Raw genomic sequence first — 21,891 nt, 5'->3', positions numbered from 1 at the left:
GGTCTGCTCGAGCTCAACTGCAGGCCCAACCTCTGTTCTTAAAGTATATGGGTGCAGTTGGCATGCTATTTTTGCACATGACTGCATTAGACTGACAAATGGCAGAGCAGTTCACAAAAGCAATATGTTGGCTGTAGTGATTCTGGTATTAAGATATGTACTTTGGCTGCATCCACCTGCAAATCTTGTTGCCTTTCGTGCCTTTTCTGGTTGCACTGCAGTAATTTGCCGCACGCCCAGCAGTTCTCAGCCACGCATTTATAACTGCATGTCTGAAATGAATTGTGATGGTGTGAAAAGTGCAAGATGTAGGCAAATTTTAGGTGTATAGTTAAAGTCTATGTTCAGCCTTTTTCTTTTATTTTGGATGGGGAGAGTTTTCATTACTTCTGTTCAGACAGAACAAAAAAAGAGAGGACATTTGTCCAGTGAGCAATACCCTTTTTTAGACTAGAACATGTTTCCCCATCACAAAATTTTCTCTCTACTCAACACATCATTGCAAAATATTGGAATATTCCATTACTTTCTGTTCTTGTGAGAGCGGTCCAGGCAAGTAGAGCAACTGAATCTCCTTAGTGGAAATACAGTGGGCAATAAAATGTGACTTGTTTTATAACATTTCCTTTTGTAGTGTATCACATTTAGCTTATCTACCCTTGTGGCTGCACCCCTGCTACCATTACCACTTACTGATAATTTTTATATAAATGATCAATCATACCAAAAGGGAACAATTAAGAGCATTTAAAATTAAAGAAGAAAAAGTGGTGATCATAAAATTGCTTCCATGGGCCAAATGTGCTCACACACTGCATTAAAGCCATTTCCCCCTCATCTGTGAATTTAGCGAGTGGGAGGGTCTATCAGATGTGACTAACCGAAATCCAGAATATGACGAACAATGCATGCTAGACTACATTCCCCTGCACCCCTACAGTATTGCTGAAACCAGCTGTATATCTCCAGCCAAGCATAGCTACACAATGGGTTGGTGAATTTGTAGAGCTTTTTAAATTTATCATCTTTGATTTGTGATTTAGGTGGCCATTTAGCAAGCTTCAGACTGCATGGAAAGATAAGTGTGGCTTTCTCCAACTTAGCTTTGCTGTGATTTTACAACACATTATTATTATTTCACATGTTACACAGCTCTGTACAAAGTCCATAGTCATGTCACTAGCTGCACTAGCTCACAATCTAATGTCCCTCCCATAGTCATATGTCATTACCACAGTCTAAGGCCAATTTTTGGGTGAAGCCAGTTAACCTAACTGCATGTTTTTGGATTGTGGGAGGAAACCGGAGTACCTGGAGGAAAACCCAAGCAAACACAGGGTGAACCTGCAAACTCCATGCAGGTAGAGTCCTGGCTGAGATTAGAACCTGGGACCTAGCAAAAGGCCAAAGTGCTAACCATTGAGCCACCCCTCTGCCCAACACATTGGGTACCATGGAGGAATGTGCCCACTACCTATGTTATCACAGCAGTCTTTGTAAAAATTGAAGCAACACTAGATTTGGATAACCACTGTTCTAGAGTAATGACCACACATTCAAAGCCAATCTGATTACTGAGAGACTGAATCCTCACCGCCCTCTTACACATCTACAGACCCCAAGTTATAGGGCTGCAAGACCTTTGTGAAATATCGATCAGGCTGGCAGCCCAAGCTTTTCCCATATTAGGTTACTTTTAATATGTTAAAGAGTTAGTGGTGTCACGATTGCACAGTTCAAGTTCTCGTCTGTCATTATATGATGTTACCGCCAGTCTGTATGCTCACCTCTCTACATTGTTTTAGCTCTGCGGCGGGACCAGAGCTTTCCATTGACCAAGTAATGATGATGGAACTATGTTGTTCAACACAGTGTGAAAGCAAGAATTATTGGAAATATAATTGATTCTGACAAACGACAAAGCAGAAGCCAATTAAGTGTCTTGAAGTGGTTTGAATGATTTTATTTTAAGTGACCCAGTTCCTTGTTTGCGGAAGGCTGGCATTTGATATTGTCGGTGTGTCCCCTGTTATTCGGAGGCTAATTTCATTTATTTCTGTGACATTTCACCAATCTTTACAGCATGGAGAAAAATTATATTTATGTCTGTAATGCTTTGTTCACAGAAGCTACCGTGGCTTTGTGTCTAAAACGGTATAAAAAGCTGCATACGTATCTAGTTAAAAGATCAAGAAATCTTTTTTGCTTGTGAGAGCATCTCTTGTTTCTTTCTTTTGATCTCAATGAGTGCTCAAAAATGTAGCTAATGCCCAATCATAAATATATTAAGCTTTGCTCAGGGGCATAATTAGAATTCTGAGTGTTGCAGGTGATGAGCATAGTTTGTCACTGTAAAAATGGGGGTACTTTATACAGTTTCTGTACTAGGTGAGAAGAAGGAACACAAGTATGTAGTTAAGAGACACCCGTTGCACACCTCTGATCCTTAAAGAATTGATGTGCAAAATTAAAATGAAATGAAAAGTGCTTTTTTTTAAACCGTTATACACTTTCCCTCATTACTGACTTTTCACAATAACAAATACAACTATTTAGAGGTTGGATGAAAGGATTCATGACAGACACCTATATGTCACACCAAAAAGAAGCACAAATTAAGGAAAAGGGGGCAAAGAAGGTTTTGCTTTCCTATAAGCAACAGTCTCTTAAAATTAGCTATTCTGATCTGAGGTAATTGGGGAGTATATATACATTTATTCTGGTTAGGGTACCCTGACTGTGTTACCTGATATAGCAATAGTTAGCCATAGCATATTCCTAATGCCGGTGGCTACAATCGAAGCTCTGCTCAAAATGGCTTTGTAGCCACCCCATTGTGCTGTAGAGAACCAAGATGGCAAGTGTAATAAACACCCACATCTATGATACCCAATGCAAGGAATCATGAGGACTGGAGATTTTTAAAGACAGGAACCTGATGTTTTTCTGCTGTTCTCTAGTATTCAGCAGAAAATATGCAAACCACCAGCAGCCTCTACACAGATTGACCAATAAAAACATATTAAAGCTATATATTGCTCATACTGTAATAGATTTTGCTCCTGTGATCCCGGTAACCTCTTCTGGCCCGGGCAGCGGTAGCGCCGGGCGCCGCCATCCTCTTTGCACTGTGCATTCGTGAGATCGGCTTTTTTTCCTCCCATAAAAAGAAAAGACTTCCTCTGCACATGCCCGCAACTGAGCATGCACAGAAGTAGCAACCAGGAGCCTCCCTGGATGTGTGACGTAGGTATCTCGGGGGGCTCTGCGCTCCTATTCTGTCTTGATCACCGCCGCACACCAGGAAATGTGTTGTCACACTCTATTGGTCAAGGCAGCTTTCTTGCATGATGGAGACTGAAGAAATCAGAATGGCTTAACAAAGAAAAACATTTATTGGCTTCACACAATGACCATTATAACAGCTTGAAGACGTTTTTTTTATTTTATTTTAATTTTTGACTGGTGTTAAGTGTGTGAGTCACTTGAATAAGTGCTATATTCACTTTGTAATTAAACCCTGCTTCCCCCAGGCTATTTCAAATGCATTCTTACTGGCCAGGTTAATGTGCTGTTTATCACAAAAGGTTTTTAAATGACGGCATGAATAATGGAAATAAATCTCAGTCATGAACACTTTGACTGTCTATCACAGTCATTTATTTTTAATAGGCCTTCAACTTGGCTGTTACTGTAACGTGCGTTAGTTTTGACTTAGCACTGTGTACGTTGCCCGGACTCTAGGGAGCTCATATTGACATGTAAACTCACAATCTCGCAGTCCGTTGAGTACCGGCAAGTCTCTGTGATAATTACTATTATAATACTAAGTGTATGCTACACACTTCCTTCCTGGAGCATATGTTGTGCTACAGTCTGCTTCTCCGATGTGCTCTGTGTAATAAGGAGCAGCAAGATATTTTGGTAAACACCTGTTATCCGACGTGCTACAGAGCTTTATAGGAAAAGAACACGATCTGCTGAAATTGATGCGCTGAACTGCTTGGAGAACACATTGAAAACTTGAATGCTAACCTCCAGTGTCATCATTATATTGCTATTGTATTTCATACCCCCAACTATCCATGGTTCCGATCCAAGTCCTTCTGTCCCTTTCTTACCCCTCTTACCTCCTTACTTGCCCCTCTTTTTGGGTGGATATATACTAATATATTATTAAATTATTCTATTATTTACCTTATTCTTAATATAAATTAGTTTAATTTATGCTAAAATGACTATTTTTCCAATCTCCAAAAGTTAGGAGGTGTACATTTTGTCTTTACGTGAACTACACGTATCTATGATATAAAGGTTTTAAAATAAGTCTGTGGAGTAAGAGTTACAGAAACTCTCAGGTTTTTGCAAAGTTTTGATGCTTTTTAAAATCAGAAATTGAATATAGCAGTAGTATAGCATTTGGGCATGGTTAATTTATTGTAGTGGCTTAGGTGAATTTGTTAGTGTTTTTCAGGCTGTGGTTAACCACCTCACCACCTGGTTGTTATCATTTGCTGGAAACCAGATCCCTTTTGTGGCTGTTTTTCAACCTTGCATTGGCTTCCGTCCTCTTCCATGTTTTTTAACATTAAATTATGTAAATATCATATGAATTCAGTTTTAATAAATTTATATTTGTGGGCTTGGAAAAACACAGCATTTAACACCATTAGCGTAACCTAAGCTTTAGAAACACAGCACGATACAGAGAAGCAACAGATTTTGTTAGAATTGCTCAAAGAGGTACCTTTTTATTTTGCAAAATGCTTTTGTTCTCTTGCTTAGCTCATGGTTAGAATATACACATAAATATACACATTATTCTAATCTAAAAGCTAACAATTGAAAAGCAAAACCGTTTTACAAGAATGATGGAACTTGCTGGTGTTTCTAGAACCACAACAGCTGCACATCCTCAGGTAGTCTCATTCACTTGAGTCTCTTTGGACGATTTTCTCCTTGCCTGTAACAAGGTTTTCATTTCATAGCACTGTGGTTATAGGAGAGGTTAGAGCTCACTATCGGAGACCACGACCTGGCCCCTCATATTACCCTTGCTTGTTTGACTTGATGCACTTTACAAGGTTAATTGGTGAGCTCCCTGCATTCTCCCACTGCAATTATCATGTGCATTTGGTTTCTTGCAGAGCTTTTAAGTGAATTAATTTGTGTACACAAATGAGATTTCTCCTTTGAGCCTTTTAAGCAATGACCTTGGGTCCTAAACGTAACTATGTTGATTTATTGATTGTGTTTATATGGATTAGGGAGGCTAACAGTGGCTGTCTACCTGTTAAACACAAGCGATGACACTGATTTTTAGAACAATGATCTTTAAAAGATAAGGCATTTGTGTGTTTCTTCTTTAATGTTTAATTGCACTTTTCACCCATTTGAGATTGGAGAGCAAAGATGCCCATGGTACCTGTGGCAGTGCTCAGGTATTGCAGTGTTTGCTAGATTTCGAAGACTAAGCTCTTCCCTAGCTCAATCGTTTTGTTCCATCTGTCAGGTTTTTATGTTCCTCTGCCTCTTTTAGGAGGATTTGTTTTTCTTTCTGTCCTTATGGCAGTTACCAGTAAAACATGGGGTAAATACCTCTAGTAGGGCAATATAAACCTTTAAATACTTCTGTATTGTGAGGGTTTTATTGGTGTCTGTCAATTCTTTTCCATTGACCAAAGTTTATTTTATATCTTATTTTAGTAACCACATAGGAAACCTCTCAAGTAGAGTCTGAACACCACAAGTGAATTTATTCATAGGAAAGGTTAATTGATTCATAATCCGACATTAGTGACAGTTCTGTGACACTTTGGTAAATCAAGCAGACTGACTTACCTGAGTTTACTCATTAAGGTTAGGTTTTATTTCTGCAGGGTAAAGATTGATGATCTATTTGTTGAGGAACTCGATGGGACGAGCTTAGATAGTTGAAAGCACTGGCCTATTTTGAAGGCCATAAGTCATTTCCTGTAGTTCCCACAGGGCTATTTTAAGTTGTATCTTCCTCTTGTAAAATAATTAACCAACTCTTTCATTTTAGTATTCCACTTAGCAGTTTGCAGTTGTCCAGTAGTAAAATAGAGATGTGGTTCTCTAATAGCTAATACTATGAAATCCTGGAACCCTATGAACCTCATGCATCAATATATTGATTTAGGCTGCAAAATGTTTGTAATACAAAGTTTGTGTTGCCCTAACATCTCTGGTTACATTAAAAACTGTCCTAGAAAATGAACATTGGAATCAAAAAAATCAGAATGTGACAGTACTGTTGAAATCATGGATATGCAGACTTGTGAAATGATCTGAAAATGGCTTCTTAGCTGTAATCCATATTAGTAGATATAGATTTACGTGTCTTGTGTGGCTTCAGTTTAAAGTCTATATACAACTTATTTTTAGTTTTGGAGATGCTGGAAAGTTGAATCGCCCGCTGGCTTCTGTCAGTACATACAGACATAGTAGTTCATTCTTGTCTTTGAAAAAAAAAAATGGTCATTGCCGGGGTTCTTAAACATCCTTCAATATTTTTGTGGGTTTATTACAAATCACTCTGTATGAACCTTCCAGTGCTGGAGCCATCATAGAGAAAGTCTGAGGTGAGGAGAGCCAGAGAATATTCACAAGAAGATTTTCTCATAGATACATTATTCTGTTCATTAGCCTGTGCCTAACCCAGAATAAAAGTAGGTTTAGGTGAGCTGATGTGGACTCTTTATCATCTGTAGCAGACACATTACACAAGCATTTGGGCCACCATGGCCTATGTATTTGGGTCGGAAATGTGTATGGCATGGGCAGCGTTCATTGGCAAATAACTTGGACAGAGTAGGTAAGATTAAATGTGTTTATAAATAATTTGTTAAAAAAAAAAAAAAAAAAAAAATGGATCAATTTCATCACTGGCTTTTTGGTCTGCTTTTATCACATCTTAAGTGATAAATCCCTAGTATTCTGGCAACAAATATATGTGTATAATGAAGAAGGCTTTCATGCTCTTCTCTTATGTTCTGTACACAGCGGATGATAATATATGCCATTCTTGTTTCTTTCTGCAGCTGGTTGGTGGCGAGTTTGATCTGGAGATGAATTTTATTATTCAAGATGCAGAGAGTATTACCTGCATGTCGGAGCTGTTGGAGCACTGTGACGTGACGTGCCAGGCTGAGATTTGGAGCATGTTCACAGCCATTCTACGGAAGAGTGTTCGCAATCTGCAGACCAGCACTGAAGTCGGCCTTATTGAGCAAGTGCTGCTGAAAATGAGCTCTGTGGATGACATGATTGCAGGTATTTAAATACAATCTAGTGTTCTTTGTCTGAAGACCAAGTTCCGCTGTCACTTTTCATCCGTTTACATCCATATTCCTGAATAAACCTCAGCAGACATAAACGTAGTTTGGGAATATTCTTCATTTTAAAAGGAAAACACAGCCACAACATAAGTCTCGTCTATGAATTATCTCCCCAAATTCTAATTCTAAAGAATTAACAGTATTGGAATTGCTAAACACTTCAGGGATGCTATACTCAACATAACAATTTCTGCCTGGTAAAGATTTTACATGTATCAGGCTGCTTCCCTAACCCCCAGTCTCTTGTCTGCCCACAAACTTAATGGCATCTTGTCATGTGTCCTCCATATCAAAGAAGATATTTCACTTTCCTTCTGTTAGATACTATTACTTGTCTGTTGCTGACCCCAACATTGGAGAAAAATCTATTTCCTCATTGATTGAGCATGGGTGGCAAGAATGAATACAGGTTACATTATCTGACAGACAGAATGACTTTGGCCTTCTTTAAAAATCCATGAAATATACGGCAGAAATGTCAATCGGCATAGGCTTGTAATTCATTTTTTCTGTTTTAGTACATCAGTACATTCATTGTGGCTAGGGACATCACAGCATTAGTTAGTAACTACAGAATAACATTAGGCAGACCCCAACTTAAAACACTTTAAGCTGTGCCCCCCAAAAAGCAAGCACATGGCTGGTGTATTTCCTTGTACAATACTAGTCAGCTGATCTTTTCCTATAACTGACTATATATGGCTGATATATTGCTCACACTGTATCTGGGTGGGGGCCACCATCCTGGTAGAAGCTTAGATTCTTAGAGCTTCCCACTGATGGTGGTCTTATAACTAATGGCCTTCCATTAGATGCTTGCCAAAGGACTAGTGCACATCGGCTGATTTTCCACCTTCAATCTGATTTCTGATCAAATCTGAAAGGAATTAGGCACCTGACCCCTCATCAGAGTGCGTTTTTTGGGAAATTTTTGATCAAAGGTACTCCCACTGTATAGTCTTAAAAATGATCCTGATGTGATTGTTATTTGATCACTTTCTATTTGAAGACCTTTGATCAATAGTTTTCCAATCGGAATATCGATTGGATCAGTCAGTCGAGTGCAGAACTGGCATTTGCTCATGTTTATTAGGCCTAAGGTACAGCATTGGCTTAGATGATCCTCAGATTTACCACTTTGAGGCCCAAGGCACAGAAATTCAAGACAAAGGAAAATATCAGGTATATAGTTCAGGTACACTTTCATTTTACCCAAAGTTAAAAGCTAAAAAAATTAAAATAAAAAGAGGAACTAAACTCATTGGATGGTGAGCTTATACCATAATTAGCAAGTATGCACAGCATATTTACCAATTCTGCCAGATACTTACCCCCGTGCAGCTGCCAGGACCTGTCATCCCTACATCAGAGGAAGAAGGCGCCATCTTCACTGCTGGCTCCATTATGGAGTTTTGAGAAAACGGTCATCCTCTTAGGCATTGAATGTTCATGGATAATGTAACTCCTTTGTGTACACATTGTCTCTGGGGCTGGATTCATATGTGAAACTGCTGCTGTACCTCGTGACTTTTTTTTGTTGTTGAGCTTAGGTCTGCTTTATTCATTAAGACCTTACCCACAGAGCAAGCAGGCAGAGAGAAAGATGTATTAGAATTAGACATTTTTGACATTTTTTTTTTTAATGTCTGATGAAAGCTAGAAAACATGCACTGTTGGCAGTTTTAGCAAACTAGACTTGAGCACCACTGATTGAGAGACAACACCGTTCATCAAAGAGCTAATTATTCTGAATGAGCAAATTGATGAAGTAATTGGGGTCATCCCATGATGCTTTTCATCCATTGTTGCTGTAGTTGAGTACTAGTCATAAATTATGGTTTGTGACCTTTGATCTGCTGTTTGTTTCCCTTTACATAATTGTTTAGATTAATAATGGTTTTTACTGGAGGCAATGAAAGCAGCTGGCTGCTCACATGTTAATAATAGATGACCAGAGACAGACTTGTGTACATGAATATATTAGGTGGCTTTTTTTAGCCATCATTAAAATAAAGAGTCCTGTAAAGGTTAACAGTGAGGAGGTACTTGGTGCAATAATTGCAGTCCTGGGTGGCCCTAAACTGAATGTATGCATGTGCAAGGAAAGGATCAGATGTGTGTCACTGGTAGGCACAACAGGACACCAATCTGTACCACAGACCACATGTGTACTTAACAGCAGAGAGTTATTTTCATTCATCTACCAGGTGAAGTACGACCAGAATTTTGTGCTCATTGAAACGATACCTGCCCAAATGGTTAGCAATGATTGTGCATACCACATAATTTCAGCTAATGCATTCTATGAATATATATATTGTAAGCACTCCATAATCCATGTTTATATAATATCTTTAGCGCATAAAACCATATTTAAACCCAAATTCCCACTGGGAAGCAAATTGTAGGCGGGTGGTGTCCCCCTGTATTTTGACTCAACTCTTCAGTAACCACCCAAAAACAGCCGGGCGGTTACTGAAAAGTGCTGGGTGGTACACCCAGCTAAAATGGGCTGGGGGGAATACTGTCTAAACCTCTTCCTGTGTATCCCAGTTCTAGCCATAGAACATAAATGTGAAATGTTTGGAGATTTTTACACAGTACACACACGTTTGGCAGGGTACATCTATGTCTGTAGATACCAGTATTATAGACCCTGATTGAAAAAGTATCAGCAAATGGGAGTCTTGCAATTTAGGTAACTCAGCCTTGGTGGTTGTTATGGAGCCACAAATAGACTAAACTACAAAATAATACATACTAATTCTAGATTACTAAAGCTACTGGAGTTCATTCTGTAAGCCTGGTAGTAGCAAAAGGGTGCATAGTGCTGAAGGCAGTGCAGATTCTAATACACAGAGGGGCCATCACAATAACTGATATATTACAACCAATAACTGGATTTAGTTGAATGGCAAAATATCCTGATTCCTGGGCCATTTGTCACTTACAATTTTTCTATGGAATCTCACTGCTGTACTGTTCATATAAATCCTGTTTTTACTTTGACTCTTACCTGTTAATGTGTTCCTTGTCCTTGCATTCATGTAAAGACAGTGTTTCTCAACCAGGGTTCCATGAAAGGTTTTCCAGATTTCCCCTGTCAGCACAAGAAGTGACGAAAAACTGAATAAAATATTTAAATAGGAAAATTCTAAATTTAGGAAAGCAAAATATTCTGCTTCAGATTTACCAGAAAGGTGGTATTTTTCTTTTAATTTTATATGTGTGGAATCGAGAGCTGTCAAAGTACATTTGGTCTTATTCTGTTGCCTTCTGAAACGTTTCTGCCATCTATTTGACCCTTTGATCTCTTAGTAAAGCTTCCTGAAAATGTACTGGGGTATTAAGCTGTAAAATTTGAGACTAAGGCGGAATAATAAAAAGAAAAAAGAAAAAAAAAAAGAAAAATGATTTAGAAATGTCGGAATCATCTGAGAGTGTCAGCAGGACACACCACTGGGGCTAGGAGTGGGGTTATGCATTGGCAGGCAGAGGTTGAGCTAATGTTATTTTTATCTACTTTTAAGATCTTCTAGTTGACATGTTGGGAGTGCTGGCCAGCTACAGTATCACCGTCAAGGAGCTGAAGCTTCTGTTCAGCATGCTGCGGGGAGAAAATGGAATCTGGGTAAGCTGCGGTCAGAGACCGGCAATCTTTGTCTGTGCATTAGAGCTTTAGTTTACCATCATTTGTCTCTGGAGACATTCAAAATTAAACGTCTTCCTCATGCTGATGGAACGTGTCTTTAAAGAAGCCTCAAATTAAGTATTCAGCAATCCATTTCTGTTTATAGGCATGTGCCAGAACGTGGTTTAAATTTTACATTTAATTTCTCATTCCCTTTCCGGCAGCCGAGGCATGCGGTTAAATTGTTATCGGTTCTCAATCAAATGCCCCAGAGACATGGCCCCGACACTTTCTTCAATTTCCCAGGACGGAGCGCTGCAGTAAGTACATTGCAATACTGTACTGTATTTATTATGAGGATGTTAAAGGTGGACTTTTGTTAAAGTGTATCTAATGCCAAGAATAAAAATGTAATGTTGTTGATGCCTTTAAAGTTTCCTAAATATTAAAGCTGAAGTAAACTCAAAACAATAAAATCACACTTACCTTCAATACCGCAGATCAGTCTATCTGTCAGGAGGTTTCTTTTTTATTGGGTCCCGCATCGTCGGTATCTGACTTCGGCCCAGCAGAGGGAACGCCAGACGCAGACATCTTGTCCTCTCTTCTTCCACATTCTTCTTCCTATGTCACCTTAACTCTCACTGGGCAGGCGAGATCGGGTGATGTAGACTTACCGTGCATGCGTGAGATCGGCAATTTTTTCCCTATTAATAAAAGGGCTCCTTCTGCGCATACCTGAGATGCTGGGGCATGCGCAGAAGAAGTAGCCAGGAGCCTCCCGGGATGCGTGAAAAGGTATCCCGGGAGGCTCTGTGCTCACCTAGGCGATCAAGAATTAAGGAGGGCTTAATCATAAAGGAGGACTGACCTGTATTTCTGATTCCTATTTCTGATACACTCCATTGGCCATTGAGGTCAAAAGACCAATGGAGGTTACAGGATCAAGAGGTGGCAGTCCAGAGCTTTACTGTCCGAGGAAAGACATGTTTTGCTTGATGGACCACCACACATTTTCTGAACATGCTCTGTAGCTTATTAATGTGAAACTAAATTTCCAGTTTTAAAAATGAATGATCGGGTAGGTCATTACTGCAAAAAGGGACAGGTGATGTTTCTTCTGCAGTAATCCCTACTACATGCCTGATTGCTTTTGAGTATCTGCCTGTGCGGCTCAGCTTTGGTTGCCAGGATACTCTTGCACGTGCCGGGAATTAATGACCTCCTGCGCACCTTTAGGAGGGTTGTGTCATCCTGGCGATGCCAGGAAGAAGATAGCGATGCCCTGGGACAGAACAGGGACAGATGAGTATTGCAGGTTTAGTCAAGCTTACTATTACTTTGGTCAATACTTTTTGCTCCTGCAAAAGAATTTGATTCCTCTGAAAATATGCAGTTTTACCTTTACATTTTGAATATATATCATATTTAAAATTGTTCTTCCCTGATTTGTCTGCATCAAATCCCATTACACATATGCCTGATGTGTAAAATCAAGCACCCCCTCTACTTGACAAACATTCACCTACCAAATGTCATTTTTGTAAAACAGATTAAATAAAAGCAAATAGGTAATTAATGCAAAGGGGTAACTTTCAACATTTTCTAATCTACCTTTAGCACGAATTTCACACATTTGGCCTAGAGAGAATGACATAGATGCATAGTTTGTAGTTTTACATCTCCAGCTAAAATGATGACCATACTAAGCACAGTTTTACCGATAAAAGTTGCCTCCCCAAATGTTCCCATTATGGTGTATTAGTAGAAACATCCACAGTTTAATGTTGGCAAAAAGAACAGCTGCTGCATTTGAAACAGTCCAACAAGAAGAACAACGGTTCTTTTACAGTGCTACATCTTCTTTCTTGACCAATCACAGAAAGCGTTGCATTTGGTTAATACCCAGGAATTAGCTCAGGAGAGAAGGAGGGCGTACAGAAAACAGCAGTCCATTACCTAATTAGGGTCTTGGCTGTCATGGTCAGAGCATTGAAAGTACAGTAAGTACATCTTTGGATGTTTCTACAAATGCACAGTAACAGGGACATACAAGTGGAAACACTGACTTTTTATTGTAAAACTGTTCTTAGTATTTTTTTTTAGCTGGATTGGTATCTAAAATCCTGTTGTCATCTAAGACATAAAGCATTTAGAAGCAACAGGTGACAAGCCAAAGTACAGTATATACTCAAATAAAAACTTTACTTTTACTTGATAAACTAGAAAATTGCATTGACTTGAGTATAAACCAAGGGCAGTAAATACAACTGTTACTGCTAACATCAAAACAGTAATCAATACAAATGCAAGAAAATGTGCCTACAAATTCATCCATGGTGTGTGTTTTCTTAAAATAACATTTCAAAGAAGAAAAAATGTGAGAATCATGTTCTCAGTCTGCATATATCCCCCCCCCCTTTTTTTTTTTTAAGGTATTTTAAGGGATAAGGTATTTTGTGCGTTTAAATTAGTTACCATGGGCCACTTGCTTTAAATGATCATTTGTGCATTATTGTTGGCCACCAGAAAATGGCATTGTGTTCTCATTTAAATTGTGTAACAAATTCTAATATCTCCAATGGCATGGTTTTTAATACAATTTACATGATGACACTGCGTCATATACTGGTGTGACCTAAATCCTAATTAAGATTCTTTTTCTAATGACATTTTGAGGGAAAAGAATCATGGTTTATACTCAAGTTTATAGAGTAGTCCTGATGCAATCTGTCTCCCCCTTAAATTTAGAGCAAATTATAGAATAATAATGTATTTATCTTTTGTCTGTGTCATATGGTAAAGCCTTTGTTGTTATGTTTCAATTTTTTTCTCTTCCTCTTCCTTAACTTGCAGGCAATTGCGCTGCCTCCCATTGCCAAGTGGCCTTATCAGAATGGTTTCACTCTGAACACATGGTTTCGTATGGATCCATTAAATAATATAAATGTTGACAAGGATAAACCTTACCTCTATTGGTGAGTAGCATCTGATGCTCCTTTTTAATAGGAAGGATAATTATGTACATACACATACATTATATTAGGTTAATGAGGTTTGTAAGGCCTGGTTTTCATGTGATCATTTATTTTGGTTGATACTGGACAGGTACTGAAGCAGATCACTAGTTGATAGTAAGAAATAGCAATCACAGAAATAAATTATTCCAAAAACAATTTACAGTAGAGAGTTAAGGTAATTTGGTGGCCTCCGTGTTTTCATTATAAGTTGGGTCTGTGCTGCAAGTGTTTGGTTGGTTTTTAGTGTTTAATGTGACCCTTACATGTTCTTTAAGCCAGTACTGGTCCAGAGAATCTATCTTCAGTGCCCACTGTTCTGAACCGATATGAGGATACTACAATGTTCCTGGCGTATCTCTGCCTTCTGCTTAGTCTCATGAGCGTGACGTCATGAAATCACTGTTTACAGAAGAGGGAAATGACTCATTCTCTGCGTCAGTATCAGCGCGTTCTATATCTGTCTTCTTTTTCATGCATTTTACAATAGAAAAATTTTCTTTAAAACAAGTGTTCACCTTGTGTCCTGCAACCCCTAGTTCTGTAACTTAAACTGAATATCAGTCCAAAAGAAAGAACTCCGGGCCCATCACATGTTTGAGTGCCTTGTCATGACCGATTTAGTATTTAGGGCCATTTAGATTACAAGGTCTTCTAACAACGTCTTGTGAAATGCAGATTATTTAACCATTGACGTGTCTAATGTCTGTAGGGAATCTCCCATCAATTGCCAGAGGAATCTGGTGGGGTACACCATTTTAGTCTCCATCCTGAACTGGTTGTCTGTGTGTTGATTTGGACCATTTGTATGGCAAAACATCTTCATGCCATGCACGGAATCAAATAGAGGGCAGGAAAACTGATTTTTCACAGTTTGCCATATGTTAAAGGTTGATCTGTTCACCTGATTAGGTCTATACAACTATTGACCATCAGTCTGACAAGATTTACTGCAAATCTACGACTTGTCATTAGAAGTTCATCCACTGTGCATGGGAATCATTAACACTGCTGGATTAATTCTAAGGAAAGGATTGTTTTATAAGCACTTTATTACCTGTCTTTCTATAGATCTGTGGTGTTATTTCTCTTCTCCAGTCATTAGTTGTTCCTATTCCTGAAGATATTTAGTCTGTATCTCTTGTGACCTTTATAAGTCTATACTGAGATGAGGTTTTCTTTGAATTTACATTTATTGCACAGCTGGCATTGCATTTTTCTGTTTGTCACAATCGTGAATGTAATACACCCGCTGTACTGCTAAGCTGCCTGCAGCTATTAATATGGTTTGTAAATGGGTTTTTGGCATTGAAACGATTGCTTTTTGATACCTTCCAGGTAGAAAAGGAACATGTTTGATTTTTATAAACACGCAATGCTAGGAGCCGCTGTGTGCCATTGTTATTAGAAGACTCTTGTCACCTTTACCAACTCCTTGCCTTTTTTTATCTTCCATTGCCTTTCAATGGATGTCAACTATCTTTGTCTTTATTTAGATCTGCAGTTATCATGATGCTTCACATGTAAATAGCTGTCCTACTAGCCGTTTTAGGGCTGTAAATACTTTATGGGTATCGTTTTTTTAGTTGTCTATTATGTTATGGTGTGCTAAGCCAGCTCATTAGAGTGTACTGTCAATGCACAACAATGGGGGAAATAAACAAAATGAATGTGACCGTACTGCACACAATAATGACCATGTCATTTATTTCAAACCCTGAGGAAGCTGAAATGGCAAAATGTGTTGGGAAGTGAGACCATCTTGGCTGTGACATGTTTCTCCCATCTACCCTTTCAAATGAGCTGTAGAATAAAAACAGGATAACCGTTGTATAGTATAGACTGATCTTTCCACAGTGAATTGTGGTTTCTAGAATACTTAAAAAAGCACATTTGTGCAGTGTATGTAAATGTACAAGGATATATATATATTTTATTAAACAATATTCTTGAATATATTGCATACTCCATTGTGTGCCAAAAGAATCCCCTACTTTTTGGTTCTTCTTTTTGAGTAACCCAAGTGGCTAAAAGGAAGCCTTCTTTTATGGTATTGCATACAATATTGTATATTTGAAGAGCAGGTATAAAGCCTACATAAAGAAAACTGACTTTTACTTGATTACTTGGAACAAATATACTTATGACTGTTTACCAATGTACGTAAACTTGATACAGGTAGTCCCTGGGTTACATACGAGATAGGGACTGTAGGTTTGTTCTTAAGTTCAATTAGTATGTAAATTAGAACAGGTATATTATTTTAATTAATGCATTTAGGACAGATGTTTGTCTCAACATATTATTAGGCAGCGTGGTGTCAGTCACTGTATAAAATCCCCACTGTGAGTTAATCACAAACAAAGCAAAAAAAAATTATGGAGCCCAGGCATTCATTAAATTCTGGAGCAAGCTGTGCTTTGATATGCAAAAAGAAACAACTGCAGAATTTGTCTTCGTCATTAAAGAGTTACAGGATGTACCAGAGGAGCTCAGTCTCAGATGTGTTTAGCAAAAGATTTCTTCTGCAAGTCAAGCGAACCCCCCTCGGCTATATCAAGCCTCTGTCCTGCACACGAACAAGCAGGAAAGCTCCGTATCTAGGTATCTAGGTATCTGTATATCGGATGTCCTTAACTCGGAGACTACCTGTACTTGACTTACTACCTGTCGCCAAACCAATAGTTTCAAGAAAAATACCATGTATACGTTGTGCATGGTATTTACCTGTAAAAGCCTCCCTTGTGTAGACATTTTTCCTCAAACTGTGGCTGATTGACCTCCAATTAGTAGAGCCAGCGACACAACTCTGATGATGTTTTTTAGTTGTCTATTTCGGTGTTATTATAGCCACCACTGTAAGGGGAGAATTCTTTTCACTGGCCACCAATTTAGGAGGCTTTTTCTCCACTGACCCCCAAATAATTTCATTTACCAGGAGCTCTTTAACAAATGAAAATTATTTCATGGGAGGTGTCCTCAGGGATTAGAAGTTTGAGAAAGGCTGTCCTAAAGTATTTGCCCCTGTAGTCATTCTATGTAATGTGTACTCATTTAGTCATATGATATAAGCTGTAGGCAGCTTGCCCAAATGTATCACAATGCCCAATGCAAAAACATTTTGTTACATGACCTGGCATTGTGGGATGCCAAAGCAATGCTTTTAAAGGTATGTAAGGCCTATGAACACCTGAAGGGAAACTGTAAAATGTTATTTTTCATACTTCTTAATGCTTTAACAAATAGCCTTTTTAATAAACATTAACACAGAAAACATCTAGTAGAAATCAAGGTATTGAGGATTAGTAGCCAATTACAATCCGGCTGTCGTTTTACTGAATGAGTGTCGTGTGCTTTACCATACGTTTGTTCTGTATCTAATTTAGGACCTAATGGAATTTTTTTGTTAAATTAGATCAAGTAGCAGCTGAGCACTTGAAAATTTGTTAATGTAATTCATTGTTATTCATGACCTGACTCCTCTTCTCTTTGCAGCTTTCGCACAAGTAAAGGTGTTGGGTATTCTGCACATTTTGTGGGTAACTGTTTGATAGTCACTTCCCTGAAATCAAAAGGAAAAGGATTCCAGCACTGTGTCAAGTATGACTTCCAGCCACGCAAGGTAAGCAGAAAGAGGGGTTAAGGGTATGTCATGTAGTAGTAGCCCAATGGAGTTTTAGGTGAGAATGCAGGTTTAAGCAGGAAGACAATGGATGGAAAAAATTAGGTCCTTGTGGTGTTCCTAGCAGGAACACTGAATTGCTTATCAAAGTCAACAATGTCCTCCACATCTAACATTCTGTAATTGTAATCTTTGCTTTCAAAAGATAGACATAAATGATCAGGTTATGAAAGGAAAGGATATAGTTTTGTAAAGTTTGTGTACAACATTTGTTTCGGGAGCTTAGTTTTAACAAATTGTTAAAAAAAAATCTATTAATAAATAGGTAGAAATATATACGCTGCAGTGTTGCCTCCATCCTCCTGTGTCTCTGCAGTATTGGCTGAACATATATAACAAACTAACTTTATGTAACCATTGTATTCAGTTTATAGGGTGACTTTGGACCTGCTGTGAACAGTGTTCTGTTGCAGTTTTAACCATGGTCCCAACGGGAGTGGTTCGGAATCATTTTGTGTGTGTTGCTGTGGTATAACATGGCACGGCTACAAAAAGTAAAAAGACACGTTTTGCTACAGTGCTTTTCCTCCTAAATGGAGTAAGAAATTAAATAAATTTGGGATTCACAAGCCTCATAAGTAAAAAAAATTTTATTGACTAGAGTGAAATCCTTTATTTTTGTCACGTGGTCTCCTCTAGACACTGCAGCAAGTGGCTTTTTATAACAAGTGGTTAAGAGGTCACCTTCCTGAGAGTGGCGACTCTGCTCTGAATTCATGAGTAGTGCAGCATCATGGCTACCCCATTACAAGTCTCTGTATTCGGTCTGCTCTTAACAGTCAGACACTGATGCTATATACACTGCTGTGTTATCAGGGAATTATTCATACAGTATTGTTAAGGTAATGTCCTTGTACCTCATCTCTTCTCCTTCCCTAGCAGTAAAAGCTATTGAAAGCCTCTCTCTGTTTCCCTTCCTGGAATCAGTTAATGATGTTCCTGCACACCACACACACATTAGTATTAATTTAACTTGGTCTGCCCATAATTTCACCCTGAACTCATTAGTCTAGGCTAATACTAATGGAAATATTTAATAACATGAGTCTGGATAATATCATATGGTTGTGATATATGTGACTTCAAAGCCATGATACAAGCTAAATTGTTTACCAGTGGATCTAAGACTAAGGTTTTATCAATTGGATTTTTTTTTCCTATAAAGATTGCTTGAAATGAACATTTGAACCTTTGTACTTGTACACTTTTGGGACTGACATTGTAGTAATTTACAGGTATATTCTATGCTGCTATATCCTCTATGAAGCCATATGCAGCCTTTACAGAAGTATAGATGTATTGTTTGCATTTTAATTGAAGACAAATAGTCATACAAGTTCAATTTACAGAAAAGATTGAATCACTTCTTGTAATTGCGTGTTCCCATTCTTCCTGCATACGTTTAGTATGTATTTTAAATGTGTTTTATGGCTTTTTTATTGTATACATTTAATTAAAACACCGGCTAGAGCCCACATTGAGCAAGTCAAATTCTTTAAGGAATTATCATATTTAGTTTAAATTATAAGTATTACTTTTTGGAAATAAATCTTCAAATTCAAAAACCCATTGTAGAGGTATGCATTTATCTATACAGACTTAAGACCTCCATTTAGTTAACCGGTAATGGATTAAAATTTTATTATTGCTCACCATTGACTTCCTGTGTGACCTGCAAGTCCCAACTCTCAAATAGAGGCTTGTTTCTGCTTCATTGCAGGGATGCTAAGAACTGTAGTTTGGGATTTATCAGCCTTCCTATCTGTGGTATCTCACCTCTTTCACCCTCTATCCAGCTGAATAAAGTTAAAAAATAAAAGTGAATTAGCTGTGGTATGGTGTGTTAACACACTTGGCCAATGATACAGGTGTTCTCTCCACACCTTTGCTGCATGACCTGGTTGACTGAACATATAAACCTGATTGCTATTAGAATTTACTTTGTTCAACTTGGTGTTTATTTGGGCTTTAGGTTTTGATGCTTTCAACTATTGTACCTATATGGCAGCGAATACTTGCCCCATCCTTTATATGCATGGTTGATCCTGACTTCCTGACCCACTTAGATTGTACATGATGGTTCACAACAAGTGCCATCCTCTGCTGCTGATCATAAATATTATTGATGATTACCTTCTTTCTTCTGGTCTTTCCAAATGTAATAAAGCTGAATAGGGAGCATTTTTATCGTATTGCTAACAAGGGAATGCTGCTAACCCTTATTTCATTTTCAGATTTATAATGTTTAAAGTTATCATATTTTTGAGTATTTTTTTGATCCATTTTTGGAAATTTCTGTTTTTCATCTATATTAGTATTATTTAATAATGATACATTTTAGTGTGTGTGTGTGTATATGTGTATATATATATATATACACACACACACTTAAGGAGAATTCTTTTAAATACTGCAGACATCTAATGTATTGCGCCTGGTTTCCTTATTTCAGGTTTAGAACAAGGTTTGCTCTAAGTCTGAATGGCTGGAAATCCTGGAAATATATGCAAATACTGTAATCCTTTCTGCAGTAAAGGTGACATGTCCATTATTGGATTGCCATGTTTTACACTAATACCCCAAATCTGTTTTTATCTAGTGGTACATGATCAGCATTGTACACATCTACAACCGCTGGAGGAACAGTGAAATCCGCTGCTATGTAAATGGCCAGTTAGTATCTTATGGAGACATGGCATGGCACGTCAACACAAACGATGTAAGTTATTACTTGAGTGATGTAAATGTACTGACACTAAGCTTTTGTATGCCTCAGTTTATGCTTATTTATACTTTTACATATGTAATAAGCCATGATGTAATAAGTTGCTGATCAAAAAATTATTTAGCTTTTTTTTGATTTGCTTATTTACTGTGTTGGTACTTTTAGAATTTTTTCTTCTTAGTGTCAAATAATATTGAAATAATGTATATTAAAGTGCATCTAAACAAGGTGAACTTTTAAAATGGAACGAAACCCACACTACTTGCCGTTCCATCACAGGGCACCACAATATTCCTTCTTTTTTCTTTGGCCATTTTGGTTGCTTCAATTGGCTGTTGGGTTACCTTTCAAGTCTATCAGATAGGTTGTCCAGAGGCAATCTGAAACGTTCATAGTTCCAATCCCTAATTGAGTTGACCTTGTAATGTCAATATCTTTCTCATGTTCATCATATTGACAAATCTTTCTGATTTATTAATGTCTATTATTCTATGTTTAAGAGTTACGACAAATGCTTCCTGGGTTCTTCCGAGACAGCTGACGCAAATAGAGTGTTTTGTGGTCAACTTGGAGCCGTGTACGTGTTTATAGAGGCTCTTAATCCTGCACAGATATTTGCAATACATCAGCTTGGACCAGGCTATAAGGTAAGATCTAATTTTGGTAATGGTTTATTTTCCCAGTTTTTGTGATGCAACAGTAAATGGCTGACTCTAGGAAATTCTAATAATTCTTAATACTTTGCATTTTTATTTGAGAAAAAAATCAAGCTATTATCTCACAATGACAATAGTTTTAAGTGCTGCAGAAAGTTTTAAGTAGGGTATCGAACAAAAAATTAACAGATAATGTTTTTTCAAATACCACATGTTCATCAAACCAATCGTTTCTTTGCATGTACCATACGTTTCTGTTGGCTCCTAGTTGTGCTTTGCTGTTTATAGACTCCAACAAATTAGTTGCTGCACTATACATTTGCTACAAAAGGTTCATATTTTAGACACAGATGACAAATGGACAGAAAATTTGATAGAACAGCATTTTTGAGTCAATCAATTTTATTGAGTTTTCAAAGAGAGATAACAAACATACATTTAAAAATTCAAGCATAAAACATAGGAATCCTATTAACCCATAACGGCCTTGGGTACGTAGAACAGCATTTTTATCAGGGGCAGTAATTGGGATTTTTTTCCCTTTTGCATTAGCTTACTTGCCTAATTGTCTATTGATGCATACACTATGAATAGTGTATGTGGTCACTTGGCCATGCAAGGATTTGCAGTGATTCACAAAAAAACAGTTTAAAGCAAGACTGTCTGGGGCTCTAGGGATGAAATAAGCCACTAGTGGTATGATCCTATTAAAATTGTAGAAATCTATGGTCTAGTGTTTTTCTGTTGACCCATGTCAGGTTTTGTTGAATTCAAATTATTATTAATATTATTATTATTATTAATGAACAGGATTTATAT

General features: G+C 37.8%; 1 protein-coding gene across 1 annotated transcript in view; it reads left to right on the top strand.

The window, feature by feature from the left end:
* NBEA (neurobeachin) overlaps positions 1-21,891 on the top strand; it is a 371,654-nt gene that overhangs the window by 84,133 nt on the left and 265,630 nt on the right. Inside the window, exons 2-8 of the mRNA XM_072398659.1 lie at positions 7,065-7,296; positions 10,892-10,992; positions 11,217-11,312; positions 13,849-13,970; positions 17,505-17,631; positions 20,291-20,410; positions 20,917-21,063. Of these exons, the coding sequence (XP_072254760.1) occupies positions 7,065-7,296; positions 10,892-10,992; positions 11,217-11,312; positions 13,849-13,970; positions 17,505-17,631; positions 20,291-20,410; positions 20,917-21,063 (945 nt within the window). The remainder of the gene's footprint in view (positions 1-7,064; positions 7,297-10,891; positions 10,993-11,216; positions 11,313-13,848; positions 13,971-17,504; positions 17,632-20,290; positions 20,411-20,916; positions 21,064-21,891) is intronic.

The sequence above is a fragment of the Pyxicephalus adspersus genome, chromosome 1, assembly GCF_032062135.1.
Source record: "Pyxicephalus adspersus chromosome 1, UCB_Pads_2.0, whole genome shotgun sequence".
Lineage (NCBI taxonomy): Eukaryota > Metazoa > Chordata > Amphibia > Anura > Pyxicephalidae > Pyxicephalus > Pyxicephalus adspersus.
The sequence above is the reverse complement of the archived record's forward strand: the minus strand, read 5'-3'. Positions and strand labels throughout refer to the sequence as shown.